General features: G+C 44.3%; 1 protein-coding gene across 9 annotated transcripts in view; it reads right to left on the bottom strand.

The window, feature by feature from the left end:
* The window catches only part of FYN (FYN proto-oncogene, Src family tyrosine kinase), a 213,754-nt gene that overhangs the window by 46,591 nt on the left and 149,201 nt on the right, over positions 1-17,962 (bottom strand). For all 9 annotated transcript variants that reach the window (XM_070449950.1, XM_070449948.1, XM_020890399.2 and 6 more), the window contains 2 exons: positions 7,339-7,596; positions 5,434-5,530 (listed from right to left, as the gene is read on the bottom strand). In XM_070449950.1, coding sequence (XP_070306051.1) covers positions 5,434-5,530; positions 7,339-7,585 — 344 coding nt within the window. In that variant the 5' untranslated portion in view covers positions 7,586-7,596. The remainder of the gene's footprint in view (positions 1-5,433; positions 5,531-7,338; positions 7,597-17,962) is intronic.

Raw genomic sequence — 17,962 nt, 5'->3', positions numbered from 1 at the left:
CGGTGTCACACGCCCTCCCCCGGACTGCGGTCAAGAGCGTGGGGGGCAAGGGAGGACCCGACTGCCCCGAGCGGATGGAGGCCGCCCAGACTTTTGATCACCAGATGGCCAGCACCTTCTCTCTTGCCTTTTTAGGTCCTTGGAGGCAGAAAGAGCAATTCCAGGCTTTTTTTTTTTTTTAATTTAATCACTTTTTCACTGACCTGTGTGTCAAAGCCCTCCGACAGGGAAGAGAAACATTGGCTCTGGACCCTGGTCAGGATCCTCCCCCAGATGGATGCAGTGGGGCGGAGGATGACCAGCCTCATGTTAAACGCAAGCCTCACTCTGTGACCCATCCTCTCAAGCCTGACCCTGAGCAACATGATGACGGGCAGCCACTCCAGACAGGATTTTACACAACGACAGACAGATGGTGACAAGCCCATCGGTGCCGCAGGTGCAGCTGCGGGAAAGTGTCAGGCGGCGCAAGCAACACAGAAGAGCTCCCAAGGAGACAGGGTGCTGGCAAAGGCTTTAAAAACTGATGTCCTAATTAGTTTTTCAGTCTTTCATTACTCTATTAAATTTAAACAAATCAATCAAAAGAGGGAGATAGCTTCACCCAGAAATTCCTTTATTAATACTCTTAAATTTAGTTCATGGAGTCATTTATGCATACCAAAGGCTATAGGTACATATGAACACCCGTGAACCCACCACCCAACTTAAGAACTAGACTGATACTGGCTGTGTGGAATCTACCCTGTGTAGCTCCCAGAGCTTGTCCCTCTGCCTTTCAGGTTTGAATTATGACATTACAAATGTTAACATTGTAACAGTTTGTATTGGTTTCATGCCTACATCTGTCAAGGGGAATACGTGCAGTTGTGAGGACATCATCTAAGAACATATGTGGAAGTTTATTTTTTTCTTTGCACACTGCACGTGTTTAAGGAAACTGCTTTGGAGCCACTATCATTTTAATACGGTGACCACATTTACTGCTCTGAACTTCCACTAGATGGAGACATTTCATTATAGAAAATAACAGTGCATATCACTTCCAGGCTTTCTTCTCTTTCTGTGTCCCTGTCCCTCCCACCACACACACACCTGGGAAATCTCCCAAATGGTAAGGAAAATATTAAGTACTTGCAGCACAGGCTTATTTATTTTTTACTGTAAAATAACCTTCGTTGAGTTAGTTCTAATTGATTTGAATTTAGGAAAAAAAAAAGTCAATACTATCAATTTTCAGGTACATGGAAATGTCATCTGGGACAGGAAACCAATATACCTTGCTGCAAGTTGTGACAAGCACAGCCTTATCCAGGTGATCAAGTTCTTTCCATTTCAATTTGAGCATTAACTATCTCATTTTGGTTTTGGCACCTAAATAGTTTAGCACTGATTAGAATCCAACTATCAGATCATTCTAAAGTCATGTATTAGGAATTCACGATTTTCTCTTGAATGACTCCATTAATCTCACAAAAGTTTTCAGTTACTCATGAGAAGCTGAGAAAGATAAAATCCTTTTCTCTTTTTGAGGCCATCTAGGGTCACTTTCTCCACCAAAGGAGATGACAAGGTCACAATGTAGTAACTCACATGTTGTGCCCAGACAGGCTGGTATAGACTCAAGATAGCAAAAAGACCCTTCTGAGCAGATGAATAAATCACTTTTTAATACACCGAAAGCCCAATTCACCTCCACATAAATAACATACTCTAAACAAATTATTCAGATTGATTTAGGAAAACAGGATCTTTACTAGGTTACTTTTTCTTTCTTTGAGTTACCATGAGTAATCAGTATTATTAAAGTCACATTTCTTTAAACAGTTCTTACAGTCCAGTTATTTCATTAATTTAAGAGTTGGTGAGATTTTTCTTCAACTGTTATCTTGCTCTGATTCAAATACATGATTTAAGCCTTGGCTCTGGTTTAGAATAGAAGTTTCCATCACAGCTTCCCCACTTGCTCTAGTTTAAATACATATTAAAAGAGCCTCTTCCCATTCCCCAGAGCTGCTGAGAGGGCTTGTGGTCCCAGGAGCTGGGAGTCTGGAGCCCTGATGGAGCCAGGAAATGACATTTGCAAACAGAAGTCAGCCTTGATCTATGGAGCTTTGGCGCATTATTATTATAAATGCTGGATTCTTTCTAAATTTGGTCACCACCCATCTTACTCTCCCAGAGCATATCCACAACAATTTGGTCAAAAGCTTACATGGGCTCTAAACCAGATTTCTTCTTATTATAATGAAAAGAACCTTAAAGGAGTCACTACCCTAGGCCATGGGGGCTTCTCAGGTGGGTCAGTGATAAAGAATCTGCCTGCCAATGCAGGAGACGTGGGTTTGATCCCTGGGTTGGGAAGATCCCCTGGAGGAGGAAACGGCAACCCACTCCAGTATTCTTGCCTGGAAAATTCCATGGACAGAGGAGCCTGGCGGGCTACAGTTCATGGGGTTGCAAAGAGTTGGACACAACTATTGACAGCACCCTAGGCCATAAGCACTGTTCCACTCTGTAAAACTGATTATATTTTAGAGGTGCTGTTTCTGCTGGTACAGTAGTAGTCATGAAATGCAAAGACAGGAATAAAACAGATGAATTATGTATTCAAAAATGGATCAAGTTTAGTAATGTCGGAACACCCTGCACTGAGCACCTACAGGGGTCAGGGAGGGACCTCTCCTCCCCGTGGTGGGAAGCAGTGCAGCCAGCTTGGGCAGAGCCACACAAGCACATCACACGGTTTATGCTGCACCTTAAGACACAAAAGTCTGCCCTGAGGCCTTGGTTTCCGCCTCCAGACAGGGAAAGGAGTGGGAGGACCCACACTGGGAGGTGTGGCAGCTGCCCCAGGGAGAACACAGCCCAGTCCCTCCCTCTCTTGCAAGGGCTGGGAGCCAGGGGCCCAGGAGAGGCTGGGGGAAGGGGAGGGAGACGCATGCCATCTGGTTCTGTCCTCCTGCTTTGTTTTCGCCTCACCATTTTTCCTTCCCTGTTATTACCCTTGACTTCAGGATATTGTGTTTGTTACAAAAACTTTGTTTCCAACCCTCCATAACCTTGAAAAAGGGCATTTAAATGGCTCCTAGGATGAGAAATTCCACTGGCAAGAAGGAAGAACATTAAAGGGAGAAAAAAAAAAATCCTTTGTAACACTGTCTTCTAAGGGAACAGGGTCAGAGCCTCAAATGCCTTCTGTAAACATTAAAAACCATGTATGCAAATAACGAAATATAGATTGAGGTAGATCGGATCTTCCTTGAATGTTTCTCCAAAATTCCAATCAGAAGCCATTCCAGATCTGACCCAGCTTAACAAAGGAGGAAGTCACAAGTTAGATTTTGGCAATGACTGGCTTTCCAGGTGCCCGGCAAACCCAATGTGTAGATCCATGTGCAGTGTGGCGGAAACCTAAGAGAGTCACTTAAGGCACTTCCTATATTTCTGAATTCTTACCTTTTAGAAGTTACAAATGAATTGAAAAGTTCTAAGCAACCTTGGCATTTAGGAAATACTGAATAAAACAGGAAGGGGAAGGAGGGTGGTATTTCAGAGTTTGAAGTTAGCAGCCTCTGACAAGCATTCATCTGAGCATCGAATTAACAACAAGGAATCAGAAATCAGAAGGGATCAAAGCCAAATGCCCCCTCCCCCAGTTCCCTTCAAACCTGTAACTCCAATGGTTCCGTTTCCTCTGACTTGGGCCTTTCCAGCCCCAAACCTGACTCTGCACTCAACATGCCATCCCCACATCTCACCCTTGGCTCTGCCACCTGCTAGCTCCACGTTCTAGGGCAGCTCTCTAACCTGAGCCTCTGGCTCCTCCTATGTCAAGAGATGACTACGAGACACACTTCAGTTGCTCTCAAGGGCAAATGAGAACATCTGCAACTTAGCACATGGCTGGCACCTAGGAGCCCTCAATAAATAGCAGCCGTTCACTAGTTAAAGAAAAACCCCTGTGACTCAGGAGGAGGGCTGGGGGGTGGGGTGGGCAGGTAATATTCTGCTTGATCCCGGTACACATTACATAGGTATGTTTGGTTTGTGAAAATTCTGTGAATGGTACATCTTAAAAAATCTGTGGTAAAATATGCATGACAAAAAAGGTTCCACCTGAACTATTTTCCAGTTGAGCGGTGTTACTGTGCAAGCATCACCATGTACACTTGTGATCTGTGCACTTGACCATATGTAATTTAAATAAAAAGTTAACAAAAAATGCCATCTACCCCCCTGCTAATGGTGACAATAATAAATTTAAAAAAAAATCCTATAACTACAGAGACAGTGCCTTTTGATGTGTGGAAGAGTCACTGGCCTAATGAATTCCATTCCTGCCCTTGAAAGGTGGTCCTGAGTTGGGGGCATCTGAGGGGAGGGGAGGGCTTTACAAGGAGGCAATGCTCAGGGCCTGGAGGAGTTCCTTGCTCCAAGGACCACTCCTCTTTCCTGGGATGTGCAGGGTGAGCAGGGCTGTGGGGAAGGAGAAGTGCCAGGCTTCCAGCCCTTCCACCATCATACAATCCAGTTTGCTCAGAAGGCAGAGGGCAGATTAACTGGATCTCCCTAACCGGCTCTCCGCCCTTATTTTTCCCAGACACTAGAGGGCGCTCACGAGGGAGACTTGAGGAGTAGGGGAGGGGGCCTGACTTAGACACATGGGACATCATTTTCTTCTGAGCCTGAATTTTTCTGGAGGGCCCTGACCTGTGCACCTTGCCTGAACCTAACGGACACAATATTTAAAAACTGAAGGGAGATCTGACTCATACTTTACTCTCCCTAAAGGAAGTATTAAATGAAGGATTTGAAAAATGAGTGATTCTCGCTCTTGACATTTCCCCATTGCCTGCACAGCGGGATGTTCCTACTGGCCACATTGAAAAGGCATGCACTGTAGTCATTCTCAAGTGGGCCAGATCGGTTCTCCTTCCACCTTACAAAGCTTTCAGTCAATTGCAAATTTTCATTATGGCAAAATGCCTCCACAGCTTCACCAACTAGAATATCTAGCAGTTTTGAAAAATGGAAGGTGCTGCCAGCCTTACATGAGGTCAGGGTGACACGTGAAATTTGAAGAATATCTCAGGGCAGAGAGAGGGTAATGTGGACAGGCAAGCCCCATGCCAATCATCTGAAACTGAAGATTTGTAGAGGGAGATCCTGGTGCTTTCACAGCCTTTAAACCAAAACCATTGACTCTGTGTCTACGCTCCCAAAAAGCTCCCTGGACACACAGCATAATAGAATACCACACTGGTTCATCGACTCTTCTTTCCTCAAGTTAAATTGCTAAGAATTAATGAATTGATGAGAAAGTGCTCGCTTAGCATTTCAGAGATATGAAAAAAGGTGTAGACTGCTAACACAAGAATCACTTCCCGGCCTGAAAGGCATGCCTGCTTTCTTCTCCCTCTCCAAACTTACGAGCTGTTCAATATTTGAAATTTTTCTCCTTTGTGAAAACTCAGGTCATCTTCTGTCCGTGCCTCATAGTCATAAAGGGCCACAAACAGGGTCACTCCTGCCAAAAAACAAGATCAAAATGGGAAGATTATTACACCAGGGGAAATTAATTCCAAGAAATTAAATCTTCACTAAAGCCTCATTCTTAAAATTTACATCTAATCAGCACTGATAACATCAGGCAGTGTTGTAATTAATGCGTGAAACCAGAGTCGCGAGCTGAATTTATGCCTCCGTCTTTGAGAAAGGAAGCATTATTTGAGCTGACTAAAACCCAAGGCTGAAGGAGTTCTCTCTGCACACTTGGAATGAGTCTTCAGGAAGAGACAGATATTAATATTATATCACGGCCACAACCAAGGGCAATAAGGAGCGACATTACAGCTCAGATGGGCAGAGCTTTGGAGCACTGACAAGACGCCCTTTACCTAACACACATTTACCCCCATGAGAGCCCACATCAGGCCGGGGAGAGAGAGCAGAGCGCTCGCCTTCTCCCAGCAGGCACGGGGCGCGTGTGTGCTGGGTGCATCTCTGGCTCGTTTCTCCCCCCTGCATCCTCCAGAGGCAGACAGCCCTAGACTGCCTGATGACTTCTTTCCTTCAGCCCTCCACTCCAGGTGCCTTCCAGGAAGACTGGGAGGATAAGTAAGTGTCCTCAGCCTCCAGTCACCCATGTAAGGCCTGCTCTCCAGGGAGAGCTACATTCACCATAAGGATGAGCATCAATATTTTTTCTACTGAACAGAGTGTGAAGTGTTGGCAGCAAAGAAGTAGCTAGTTGCCCAAAGCTCTGGGTCAGGTCCCCTGGATATAATTACACCACCCTGTTGGGTGCAGAGGGAAGAGAGGCCTTGGAAGTGCCAATTCCCCACATAAAAAGTCATAGCGGGCTATTTTATAAGACCTCTGCTCCCAGCTGAACTGAGAACATAAGGATTGATGTATTTTATACATATATATTTTAAAAACTTTTATAATAAATAAGACAGTTTTGGAACAAGTTATGTCAAATATCTAGTTACCATGGTTCACATACTGAGAGAGGCTTTGGAAGACTAAGGATGCATGAGATATCTTACAAATATTTCAGAAAACATATGTCTGAGAACACACGCCAGATATTTTACAAAGTATTAGCTAAGTCAGCAAATGCACACAGCAGTGAAACATAGCCTAGGGAAAGAGCAGGAAAAGTTAAAAAAAAATGAGAAGATCCCTTAAGAATACACAAGATTCAATTTTAAAATACAAAAGAGATGAAGATACTTGAGGGCTGATAAACTTTGTCATATAGAAGACAATGGGAGGATTAGAGAGAGAGAATCAGTGAAGACAAATTGCCAAAAAATAATATAGCCAAATGACCCTACCAGCTGGGAAGTGACGGGCAGGATGGAGGTTAATTAGGAAGCTGAAAGGGCAGGTACTCCCCTGGAAACACTCTGAACTGGGGGTTGTGGGGAAGGAGTGCTTTCATAGTTGGAGAACTCAAAACATCCACGCTCATATCCAGTCCTGAAACTTCCGATTCAAAAGATCTGGGATGGGGGCGGGAGGGGCTCAGGTATCTATATTTTGAAAAAACTGTCTAGTTATTCCGAGCCAGCCAGCCAAGGTTGAGAGCCACTGGCCTCAAGTGACTCAGCAGAAAGTTGTGCCTTGTAACCCTCACAGGGTCCTCACAGAGGGCAGCTGGGGAGCCCCATGCCGCTGTTGCTGGTATCTAGACTTGTCCATCAAGCTCTAGTGATTTTAAGAGCCTTTCATCTGGTAGCGGTGAGCTGGAGAGTGATTAAAAACTTAAACGTCAAAGGAGCACAAATGTTCAATTGCCAAAAGATTTAAGAGCAGCTTCATCCTGACCTGTGCCTCCTCTCGTTCGCAAGGTCCCAGTATGAGACGAAGAGTTCACACCCCCAAAGACGGTGAGTCCTTGGCCCCCGGCCCCGTGGAAGTTGTTGTAGTTCGGGATGGAGGTCACGCCGAAGCTGGGGTAGTGCTGGGGAGTGGGGTCTGTACCATAGCGGTACCCGGAGCTCTGGTTCAGACTGCCATCCCTCTCCTCCGTCAGTTTTGTTGCTTCTTTATCCTTACATTGCACACAGCCCATTATCTAAATTCCTGTTGAAAACAAACAGAAAGAGGCATGTGAACTTGGATGCTCCCTAGTGGCTGGGTTGCTTGACTATAAAGGGGAATCATACAAAGCCCGCCACAAGGTATTTCAGGCCTAGAGGGCCATGGAAAGTAGTGGCTGGGGTTGATGGTTGGAAGCAATCCCAGTGCCCTTAATTGACCACATTTATTCCTCACATGCTCTGGGCAATGGGATCAACACAGAGCATGATGTTCACCATGCAGTATTTGCCCTCACATGAGGTCTGCACCCTTACAATCCTGTAATATCAGATACCTGTCTAAAGACTGTCCAATAATATAACTTGCTTTTCTCTAGTCACCTTAAAAAATAGTGTATGCTCTCAAAAATGAGTCTGTGCAGTATTAGAATAAAACATTAGAATAAAAACCTCCATCACAGCAAAGGAAATCTAAAGAGAATACAGGAGTGTTGGAAAAGCCAGAATATAGCCCTTAAACAGCTCACTGTACTTCTTCATTCATGGGTACTCATTCACAGACACACATTTGGTAAATTTTAAGCAATAAGATGATAAGTATCAAAATTAAGAAATAATCACTGGATGAAAAAAATACAGTTGGCAGAAATTAAGAGGTCTGAGCGTATTTGCAGGATGTCATGATAGCCTACAGTCACAAAATCATTTAAACAGGCTAATTAACTTTTAAAATTTCCATTAGCTTTTGACATCTTTCAGAAACACTTAAAAGCTCATTCCCATGTTCTAGAATGAGTGGTGAATTAAAACTTGAGTCACTGTCACCCCATCCTCCTTCCAACCAAACCTACTGTGTCGGTGCCGGTCTCAGTAAAGGGCATCAGCCAAGACCCACGTGTTCTCGTAAGAGCACTCCTGAAGCTCGTCCGTCGCTGGCTCCTCTTCACTTACTTCTCAGTCCTCCTGTCTCTCGCTCTACCATCCAAACATGCCTAACTTCTCAGTGCTTAAGATTCTATTCTTCCCACTCACCTCTCCTCCTTGGAACATGGCTTTGAATCCGTTTGTCCTCTCCTCTCTCTCTTTTTGATATGGACCATTAAAAAAAAGTCTTTATTTGTTACAATATTGTTTCTGTTTTCTGTTTTGGTTTTTTGGCCTTGGGAGACATGTGGGATCTTAGCTTCCTGACTGGGGACTGAACCCACACTCCCCGCATTGCAAGGTGAAGTCTTAACCACTGCACCACCGGGGAAGTAAGTCCCTTCCTCTCCCTCTATGATACACAATATAATCTTCATGTCTCAGTTAAGACACCACTTCCTCTGCAAAGCCTTCTCTGATTCCCCGCCATCCCCCAGGCTGGGGTGCTGCTCGTCCTCAGTGCTCGTAAGGCATCTTGGTTTCTCTCATTACAGCATCTATTGCGCCAGATGAAAATATGGCCTGTCCACTTGTCTCATTGCCCAACAGACTGTGAATTCCAGGAAAGCAGGGCCCTGTCCATTTTTGTCATTGCTATATTGCCAGTGGCTGGTGCATAGTGGGTGCTCAATAAAGAGCAATTGAATGAGTGGAAATTCTCTAACCCACTCTTTCTCTTTTATCCTTTCTGCCTCAAAACCAACCCGTCTTCCAGCAACGTTTATCAGCAGCGTGCCCTGTGTTTCAGAATCTACTGGCATGTGTGAGAAGTGAAGATTCACAAATGGAAGGTGAGTTGGTTAAATGTCCCCACTTTGGACTGCAATACCCTGTAACACCCTGTCCAGCTGACAGCGGGGAGGTAGAAAATGCAATGGATGTCCCTGCCAAAGCTCTGAAAAGTGGTCCATTTGGGACCAAAGAACCAAATAAGAAACACATGACATCATGTGTAATTACACGTATCCACCGGGGAGAGTACAACTGGTACAGGACAAGAAGGGACACGAGGCGGTGAAGAGCAAGGATAGGGCTAGTGTCTCTCTATATCTTGCAAACCAAAATGGGGGTGCCACATCAGACTCTGGGGGGGCACTTTTCTGAGCACCGCTTTCCTGCCGGCTGGGGTCATGGAAGCAATATCAGACTGTTTAAGGCTCTCTCACATTACATGTTTCAGTAAATACTTATTGAACTGAATGTCAGTTCCTGAGAATGGAAATGTTTGGAAACAAGCCGCCTGCTGCTCGAGCTGAGCTCACCAAATCTGGAACACATTTACGCGTAAATCATTCCAGATTAACTTACAGTGTACTCTGTCCAACATGCTTTCTAACTTATGGTAAACGAATATGATTTTTAACAAGTTTCCAATAGGAAATGCGAAGTGTCTCCAAGGCATGATTGGCTGAAGGATTTTCATCATTTGTTGTTGGTGTTATTTCACAAGACTGGTAAATATCTTGCTCACTTCATATTAACTCTTTCATGGTGGAATCTTGCCCTGAGCTTATAAAAAGGCCAAGAGAAAATACTGCTTGTCCTAAGTGCTTTTCTCAGGGATTCCACTGATCTGCTATAATTAGAGGACATGTGACCTGAATCACAGAATCACATCATTTATGCCAGTGGTTCTCAGCTGCGGGTGACTTTGTGGCCCAATGACCAAGGGACATGTCTGGCTGCACAACTTGAGGGTAAGGAGGACTGCTGGTATCCAGTGGCAAGAGACCAAGGGTACTGCAAAGCCTCCTCGGCGAACAGGACCACCTCTAACAACAAAGAATTACCTGGTTCCAAATGTGAATGCATGAAGCTTGAGAAATCCTGATTTATGAAGAAGAAAGAATTCATAGCTCTATCTTTGAAACAGTATAAGAACTGTTTTCATTATATGCACGTGATTAACACTGCAATCTAGAACACCTTCCTTAGGAGAACAGGTATGCTGGGGCGAAAAAGGCAATTTAAAAAACTGACACAAAGTGCTGTTTTTTCTCAAGAAGTTCATTCCTGTGACAGAGTAAATAATCTAAAACCACTGAGAACTCTCACTACAAACTACTCTGTCAATTCCATCAAAACAAAACCCTACATCAGAAACCTATTGAAAACAGAACCCTACATCTAACCAAGCTAAGAAAAAAAAATCTTGCAAGAATCTACTGGGACCAGTCTCTCAGAGCTATCTAAGGTGCTGCCTCCAGGCTTCATTTTGCCCTAAATAAAATGTAACTCACAACCACCCAAAAAGAAAAAAATCTACTAAAAAAATTATTACCACTGTAATAAATGCTTAATGGCTTTTATATAATTCTATGGAATAATGGAAGGAAACAAATAGTAAGCTCCTTGGAGGCAGTGATTATTCTTCAGCTTTTGTTTCATTATCGCATCCCCAGTGCCCAGAACAGTGCCTGAAACACAGTAGGTGCTCAGTAAGTTATGTGTTACATGATTAAATGCAGAAACCCCAAACTCAATCAGAATCGTTTTGGAGAAAACAATTCTCTTTTCTAGAAATGACACCTCTATTACCCCTTCATGTGCTTGCAGTTTTGTGTAAGAAATGTTTCTGCACGGATCTTGCTTACCCTCTTGACTTTGTTGACAAACATGAAGAAAAGGAAATAAATCAGGAAATGCAGGCTCAAGTCATTAAGAGTTAAATTTCAATGAAAATATTTGTATAAGAACTTGTGGTCTTCTTCCTCCAACTTGAGGTGGTCAGACTAACCATTTCCTGATGAAAGGGGTCAGAAGATGCTATGAATTGTACTGAGTGTGACTTCAGGCTCCTTGCCATGAAGAAAAGTTCTGAGCATTCAGGTTAAAATAAAAACATCCATATTATGTACAGTTCTGTAGTGTGGCTTTTCTGGCCCATGCTGTGCATCCATTGTGAACATATAATGCACTAATACAATAGATAAAGATCTGTGCGGCACTGGTAAATGCTGAATAATGCCATTCAAAAGAGGGGCCCTGGGAGTACTCTAATCAGTATATCATACATCACGACCATTCTCCTTTGCACATTACCAGGCCTGGAAAAAAACTGATGCACAGCACTTTGACCAGCAGGATCCTGTACCTGGGGTCAAGGTATAGATTAGAGCCGTGAAGACCCCTATTCTCCAATCCTCTGCAAACAGAGGGACTCGGCTTCTACTATGTAAATAAAACCTGATTTACTTAAAATTTCCTTAGTCTTGTGGGTGCTCTCATATGTGCCATAAGAGCATGAAGCAATGGGCAGAAATCACTAAAGAAAGAGTCATGCCAGGACTTCCTCACCCTCTTCCTATGAGAGTGATGGACATCACCCATCCATCACACGGGTGGCCTCAGAATCCTTTTTCACACAGCCCTTGAGTGGTTGACGGAAGCTGACATGAAGGATGGAATCTATCTGCTACTCTGGGCACAGGCTACTTTGGCCTAGCATGAGTCTGGTGGAATGTACATTCCCTCCACTGATGCCACAGAACCCGGTCTGGTCAGCTAGATGCACATTAAACACAGATTCGCCCACATTTCCTCATACGCCAATCAATGAAGCAACACCTGTATGCCCAGGTTATACCACAGCAGGACTTGTGAGATTTCAGGCATGTGTGAGAGCTAAGCACCAGGAAAGGAAAATAGCCACTGGCGGTCTTCTGTAAAAAGCAAATTATTTTCTCTTGAGACACACAAATAGGATAGCAGGAGGAGGAAGGTGAAACCGACAACAAACAATTTCAACAATGTAAGCACTTTGCCTCAGAAACCAGCCGAGGTGGGTATGGAGAAGAGAAGAGCTCTCAGACATAAGTGGCATCAAGGCTCTTGACAGCCCAGATTTTGGAGAGGGACAGGGAGACCACCCTGGCCTGGGCTTTGCTGTGGCATGACGCCCGGGGCTCTCGTTCACCGCCCCTTTAGCTGTTCTCTGCTCTACCTGGGTGGGTATCACGATGAAAGTAAGAGAATGGGAAAGGGAACTAAGCTAAGAACAAACGGAGCTGGGGACAGCTGGAAAGGTACTCAAAGCTCAACTGTGACTGACTGCACAGCTGCATCGGCTTCCCTGGGGAAAAGCAAAAACTGGCAGCTTCACAACCAAACACCCTTTTCTAGCCAACAGTAATAGTGAGGCAAATGGATAAGATGTGGCAGAGTCACACGAGAAATGGACTGACTTCAGGACAGAAGACTCATGGCAGGGAACCCTTGATTCCTGTAAGACTGGAAATACCCACAAGAATCAACCTGATGTGTATTTCTGTGTCCTCGATGGGGAAACTAATCCCCTGAGAGCCTGGGGAAGGCTTTCCTTAGCTTTCCCCATGGACATTCGGAGACAGAGGAGGGCCTCACTGGTAGCAGTGGTAGTTGGGCCATAGTATCTGTTACTCCAATGTCTCAGCATTTTCAAATCTTTTACGATATGGCTCTCCTCTCTGTGGGACCCTGGGTCCTGACTCCCTGCAGGCAGTGCAGTCTGATGGGGACAGCCAGGATAGAGGGACCAGGGATGACTGGGGAGGCTGGAGAGAGATCAGGACCACGCTGGACCTTTTTTGAAGCACAAACCCTCCCCAAAGCAGGGAAAATGTCACCGTTGGGATGGCATTTTAGAGATGTAAATACTTGAGGTCTGAACCACATACAGCACTGGAGATAGGTCCAGCCAGTGGCTGCAGCCCAGTTACGAAAAACGAACACAAAAGACCATGCCAGGGAGGGAAAATCCTCCTTTTGCTGCCAACTGGAAGGCAGGCGTGAGGTACCTGCCTTGCTGAAAAGGTGGTGCAGAACTCTAAGGTGTGCCCAGGATTCCCACCTCCTGTAGATAAGCCCTGGATAGTCCCTGGGACTTGTGGATGATGGGATCATGGCTCCTGTGTTTAGGGTCTCTTATTTGGCACAGTTGATTTTAATTGAAGAGGGACTGTCTTAGACCTGACATCATCATGTGAGCCCTTGTAAGAAACTAGCTTTTTTTTTTTGGAGAAGTAGATTCAAAGTGTGAAAGGCATTTCATGGGAGGGATATTTTCCACTGCTGGCTTTGAAGACAGGAGTTATGTGGCCAGGAATATGGGTGGCCTCTAGGAGCAGAGAACAGCCCCCACCTGGCCGATTGCAAAGAAACTGGGACCTCAGTCCTACAACCACAAGGAGCTACTGAGTTGGGTCAAGAAGCCTAAAAAACCTGGAAATGAATTCTTCCCCATTCAAGCTTCCAGATGAGAATGCTATTAGCCAATACACTGATTTCAGCTTTGCAAGTAGAGAGAGCAGCCACATTGCATCTGGACTTGTGACTCAGAACTGTTAGCTGATAAATGGGCGTTGTTTTAAATCAGGAAATTTGTTACAGGGCAACAGAAAACAAATACTTATTATATTTTGGTGGGACAGGGCATCACAGAGATGAAGGCTCCCAATCTCAGCAGTGATGACCATTATCAAGTGAAGGTGCACTGCAAGCCAGGGGCTGTGCTATGTACTGGAATGTGTCTTCTCACTAAATTTTCATGACAACCCAAAGATGGGGGATTGCTATTTGCTCTCACTGTACAATGGAGGATCAGAGAGGTTTGGGAATTTGTCCCCAGTTCAGTCAGGGGTGGAGATGGGATTTGAAGCCAGAGAGGCTGATTTCATGGCCAGCCCATGGAGCCTCTACACTAGCCTTGCCTCCTGCCCCATGGAATCTGGGTCAGTCCATGCAAGGATGTGGGCACCAGGGTGGCAGGAGTGGAGGGAGAGACTGGTGGAGAAGGTCCCTGACTCCACAGAACCCAGCCTCATATGCAGGACTAATGGATGCCCTGACTTCAGGGACTGGGCCCCACTCCTCCAGATTCCCAGCCCACCCCCTGAGACAGCAGGCTCAGCAAGGGTGCTGGGACCACGCCAGGTATGGTGAGTCACCAGCTTCCTTGATGTGGTTTGGCATCTTAATGAACGTTTGTGCCAATGACATTAGAGCAGCTCTTAGTTTCCTGATACTTCTAGACATGGCAGGATAATTATAGATACCAGAAAGGAGTCAGCATTGGGTTCCTTAGTGTAAAACAGCTGTCCTAGTGCACTGAAAACATGATGCACTTTACATTATGTAAACTTTCTGGAACATGTTGACTGTATAAACTGAACTATACACATGTAATGCTTCCTCCAAGGACAACAATAACAGATTTCTACTCTGGGGAGCCCTCAGAGCGAGAGCCCCCCACCAAACACAGGTGATAAAATAATACTACATCTTTGTGGTGAGAAGTGAAAGCAGGAACATCTACAAGGCAGATACTTGCCACAGGCAACAGTGGCAGGACCAGAGCCTGTTGAAAAATCAAGTTAAAAGTTTGATTCAGAAATAATAAGAGGTGGAGGTGGACTCATGTGATCCCTGATGCTCGGCTTTGAAACAATGGCCTCTGCAGGGTGAGGAGGAAGGATCTTGCTGCATACCACACAGCAAGGAAACCGAGCTAACAGAAATCACTCTTAAAATGTCACATTACTTTAAGAAAAAGCCACATTCCCGGCACCTAGGATATCTGCTGGCTTCCTCTTTCTGGCTTGTCCTGTTCAAATGACCCTCAGGCTGCTACGCGGCAGCTTACACTCCAGCAGCACGTTCTCTTTCCCTCTGTACAACCTTCCATTCCCTGACGCCCAGGGACCCACAAGCACTTAATAAAAAGAAATGGAAGCATTAGACCCCAATGGTGAGATTTAACACTGCAGTCAACTAACTGCTGGAACCATTCCCAAACCCAAGTGGACAAATGAGGTTTTAATAGTAAACCGTGGAAAAGCTCCAAAAGGAGTGAGGAACACTTTCTTCTTATATTCACTTCACTTCTGGATGTCAAGGTTAAGACAAGAGTGAATGATGATAAAAATAAAGGTAGATTTAAACTGTCTATGCCAAACAAAGGGTTCAGAAAGAAATAGGGCACTGATTGTTCTTCAGACCTTCCCCCATCACTTCTTGGCGCATGGAAAAATTCCTTGTGGTTAGCACTTTAAGATTCTGTCTTATTTTTATTGAGATATAATTCATATGCCATAAAATCACCCTCTTGAAGTGTACAGTTCAGTGGTTTTTAATATATTTGCAAAGGAACCATTACCACTATCTAATTCCAACATGTTCATCACCCCAAAAAGAAGCGTGCACCCATTAAGCTATTAGTTCCCATCCCATTCTCAGCTTAGCCCTTGGCAACCACCAATCTACTTTATGTCTCTATGGATTTGCCTCTTCTGTACAACATGTGGCTTTTCTGACTGGCTACTTGGCATAACATTCATAGGTGACTTAGTACTTCATTCCTTTTTATTGCTGAAAAGTATTCTAATGTATGGATATATCACTTGCTTATTGCTCATCAGCTGATGGACATGTGGGTTGTTCCCACTTTTGGCTATTATGAATAATGAGGCTGGAAATATTCATGAACAAGCTTTTGTGTGGACATATGCTTTCAATTCTCTAGGGTTAACATTTTAACATATCAGGAATTTATACAGATAAGAAAACTCTAAGATTAGGTAAATAGGAAAGCATGTGAGCTGACAATTCAAAGTACAAAACAACCTTAAAATATATTTCCCTTCAGTGGTAATCAAAGCAACACAATTTAGATTGGTGAGCTGCTTTCACCTATAAGTTAATGAAATTTTAAGAAGATGTTTGTCCAATATGATGACTATTCTCATACACTGCTGACAGAAGACCAGGAGTGGTTTACTTTTTGTAAACCAACTGGGCAATATTATTAAAAAAAACAACAACAAAACTTAAAAATGGGTCTTCTCTTTAACCTCTGAATCTGTGCTAGAGAGATGCTTTTTAAAACAATGACCCATGAAGAGATCCTATGAGGTGTTACTGATAATTCAAAAAATTATAAAGTGTGTTAATTATTTAATAAGAGGACAATAGCTAAGTATATTGTAAGGCCATAACGTAAAGTTAAACAGAAGTTAAAACTTATGCTTAAAGAAGATTATTACTAACATGGAAAAAATGCTCCTGCTATAATAGCAAGGGTCACACAATTGCAAGTAGCTAACAAACGCCTAGAGAAATCTTTGGAAGGAAAGATATGCTTGCTGGTTGTGTGCAGGGCATAACGTAATAGGCAATATTCTTTCTTCTTGGTTTCTCTGTTTCTCAGATTTTCTATACTGAGAATCCACCATTTTTGAAAATGAGAATAAATCATCTTGACTTGTTAATAAGAAAGGTCTTTTTACTCTCATCAATTACTGACTTAATTTGTGTATAAGTGGATAACAACCATAAAATGATGATGTATGCATTGTGAACTGAAAAATTAAGAGTGGGAGAGACAGTGATTGATTCCCAAGGCTACTAAGAGGCAACTGCTCCTTCCAGAAGTTGTCAAGATAAAAGGTACCAAAGGACAGAGAGGCTTCTGAGTGTGTTTTCATCACATCTGTGCTGGGAAGTGGGCAGTGAGGGAGCAGAACTGAGAGTGGGTGGTGAATGGACATAGAGCCCCCAGAGAAATCTTATTAGGGGCACAGATTAAGCAAAACTATGATATACAATCAACTCAGAGGACCATGGAGATGGCAAGTGGCAGAATCTGGGCTAACAGAACCAGGAGTGGGGTGGCTGGCTGAGTGGGTTCTCGAGAATCTCTAGGTTCCAAGTTCCTAGGTGGCTGGGGAAACCCAGTAAACTCAGGATGATAATACTTAAGTCACCCTTGAAACCCAGCCAAGGGGCTCCGGTTATGGAGGATCTGTAGGACCTCTCTGTGAGCGTAGGCCCGAAGACCCCACATGGGCAAGGATCCAAGAGGGTGGAGGATGAAGCAAAGTACTGCTGTTCTTGAGATGCTCGTTACAGGCAAAGGGTCTTGCTTGGGGCACCAGACAGAAAAGTTCCGAAGTCTGCTCTCACTTGTCCTCTTGTTGCCTTCACCCTTTTCTGTTGGGATGTTCAGCCTTCTGAGGCCTCGGCTTTTGAGCCACAAGCCCTAGAATCTGGGGCAATCCAAGCAGGGCATGGAACAATAACCAACAGAGGTTTATTTGACCTCAAGTTTTTCAGAAACACAAAAGTGCCAACAGAGATGTCTCTTCCTAATGTAGATCTTTGTGGTCAAGCCTCTTTCCACTCTCCTTGGCCCTGTTATTGAAAAACAATCACAGGCAAACAAAAATAAAAACAAAAATGTAGGCTTCTATTTGTGAATCAGCAAAGAGAAACAGGAAAGTCAGTGTCACATCTGGGCCATGGTGGCAGACACTGGCTTTCTGGGCTGAACTCGCCGAGGGCCCGAGGGTCAGGCTGTCCCCTGGCAGAGCTGCAAGAAAACATACTAGCACGAAGCAGCTGCTTGAACAGGCGTCATCAACGTCCCCTCCCTGCCAACCCGGAGAATGAAAGCCGAGGGGGTTCGCTCTCCAAGGCTGGACAAAAACTAGCTCTGCCAATCTTTCCAGGGT

The sequence above is a fragment of the Odocoileus virginianus genome, chromosome 19 (assembly GCF_023699985.2).
Source record: "Odocoileus virginianus isolate 20LAN1187 ecotype Illinois chromosome 19, Ovbor_1.2, whole genome shotgun sequence".
NCBI lineage: Eukaryota > Metazoa > Chordata > Mammalia > Artiodactyla > Cervidae > Odocoileus > Odocoileus virginianus.
Note: the sequence above shows the minus strand (reverse complement) of the source record. Positions and strands in the feature narration are given on the sequence as shown.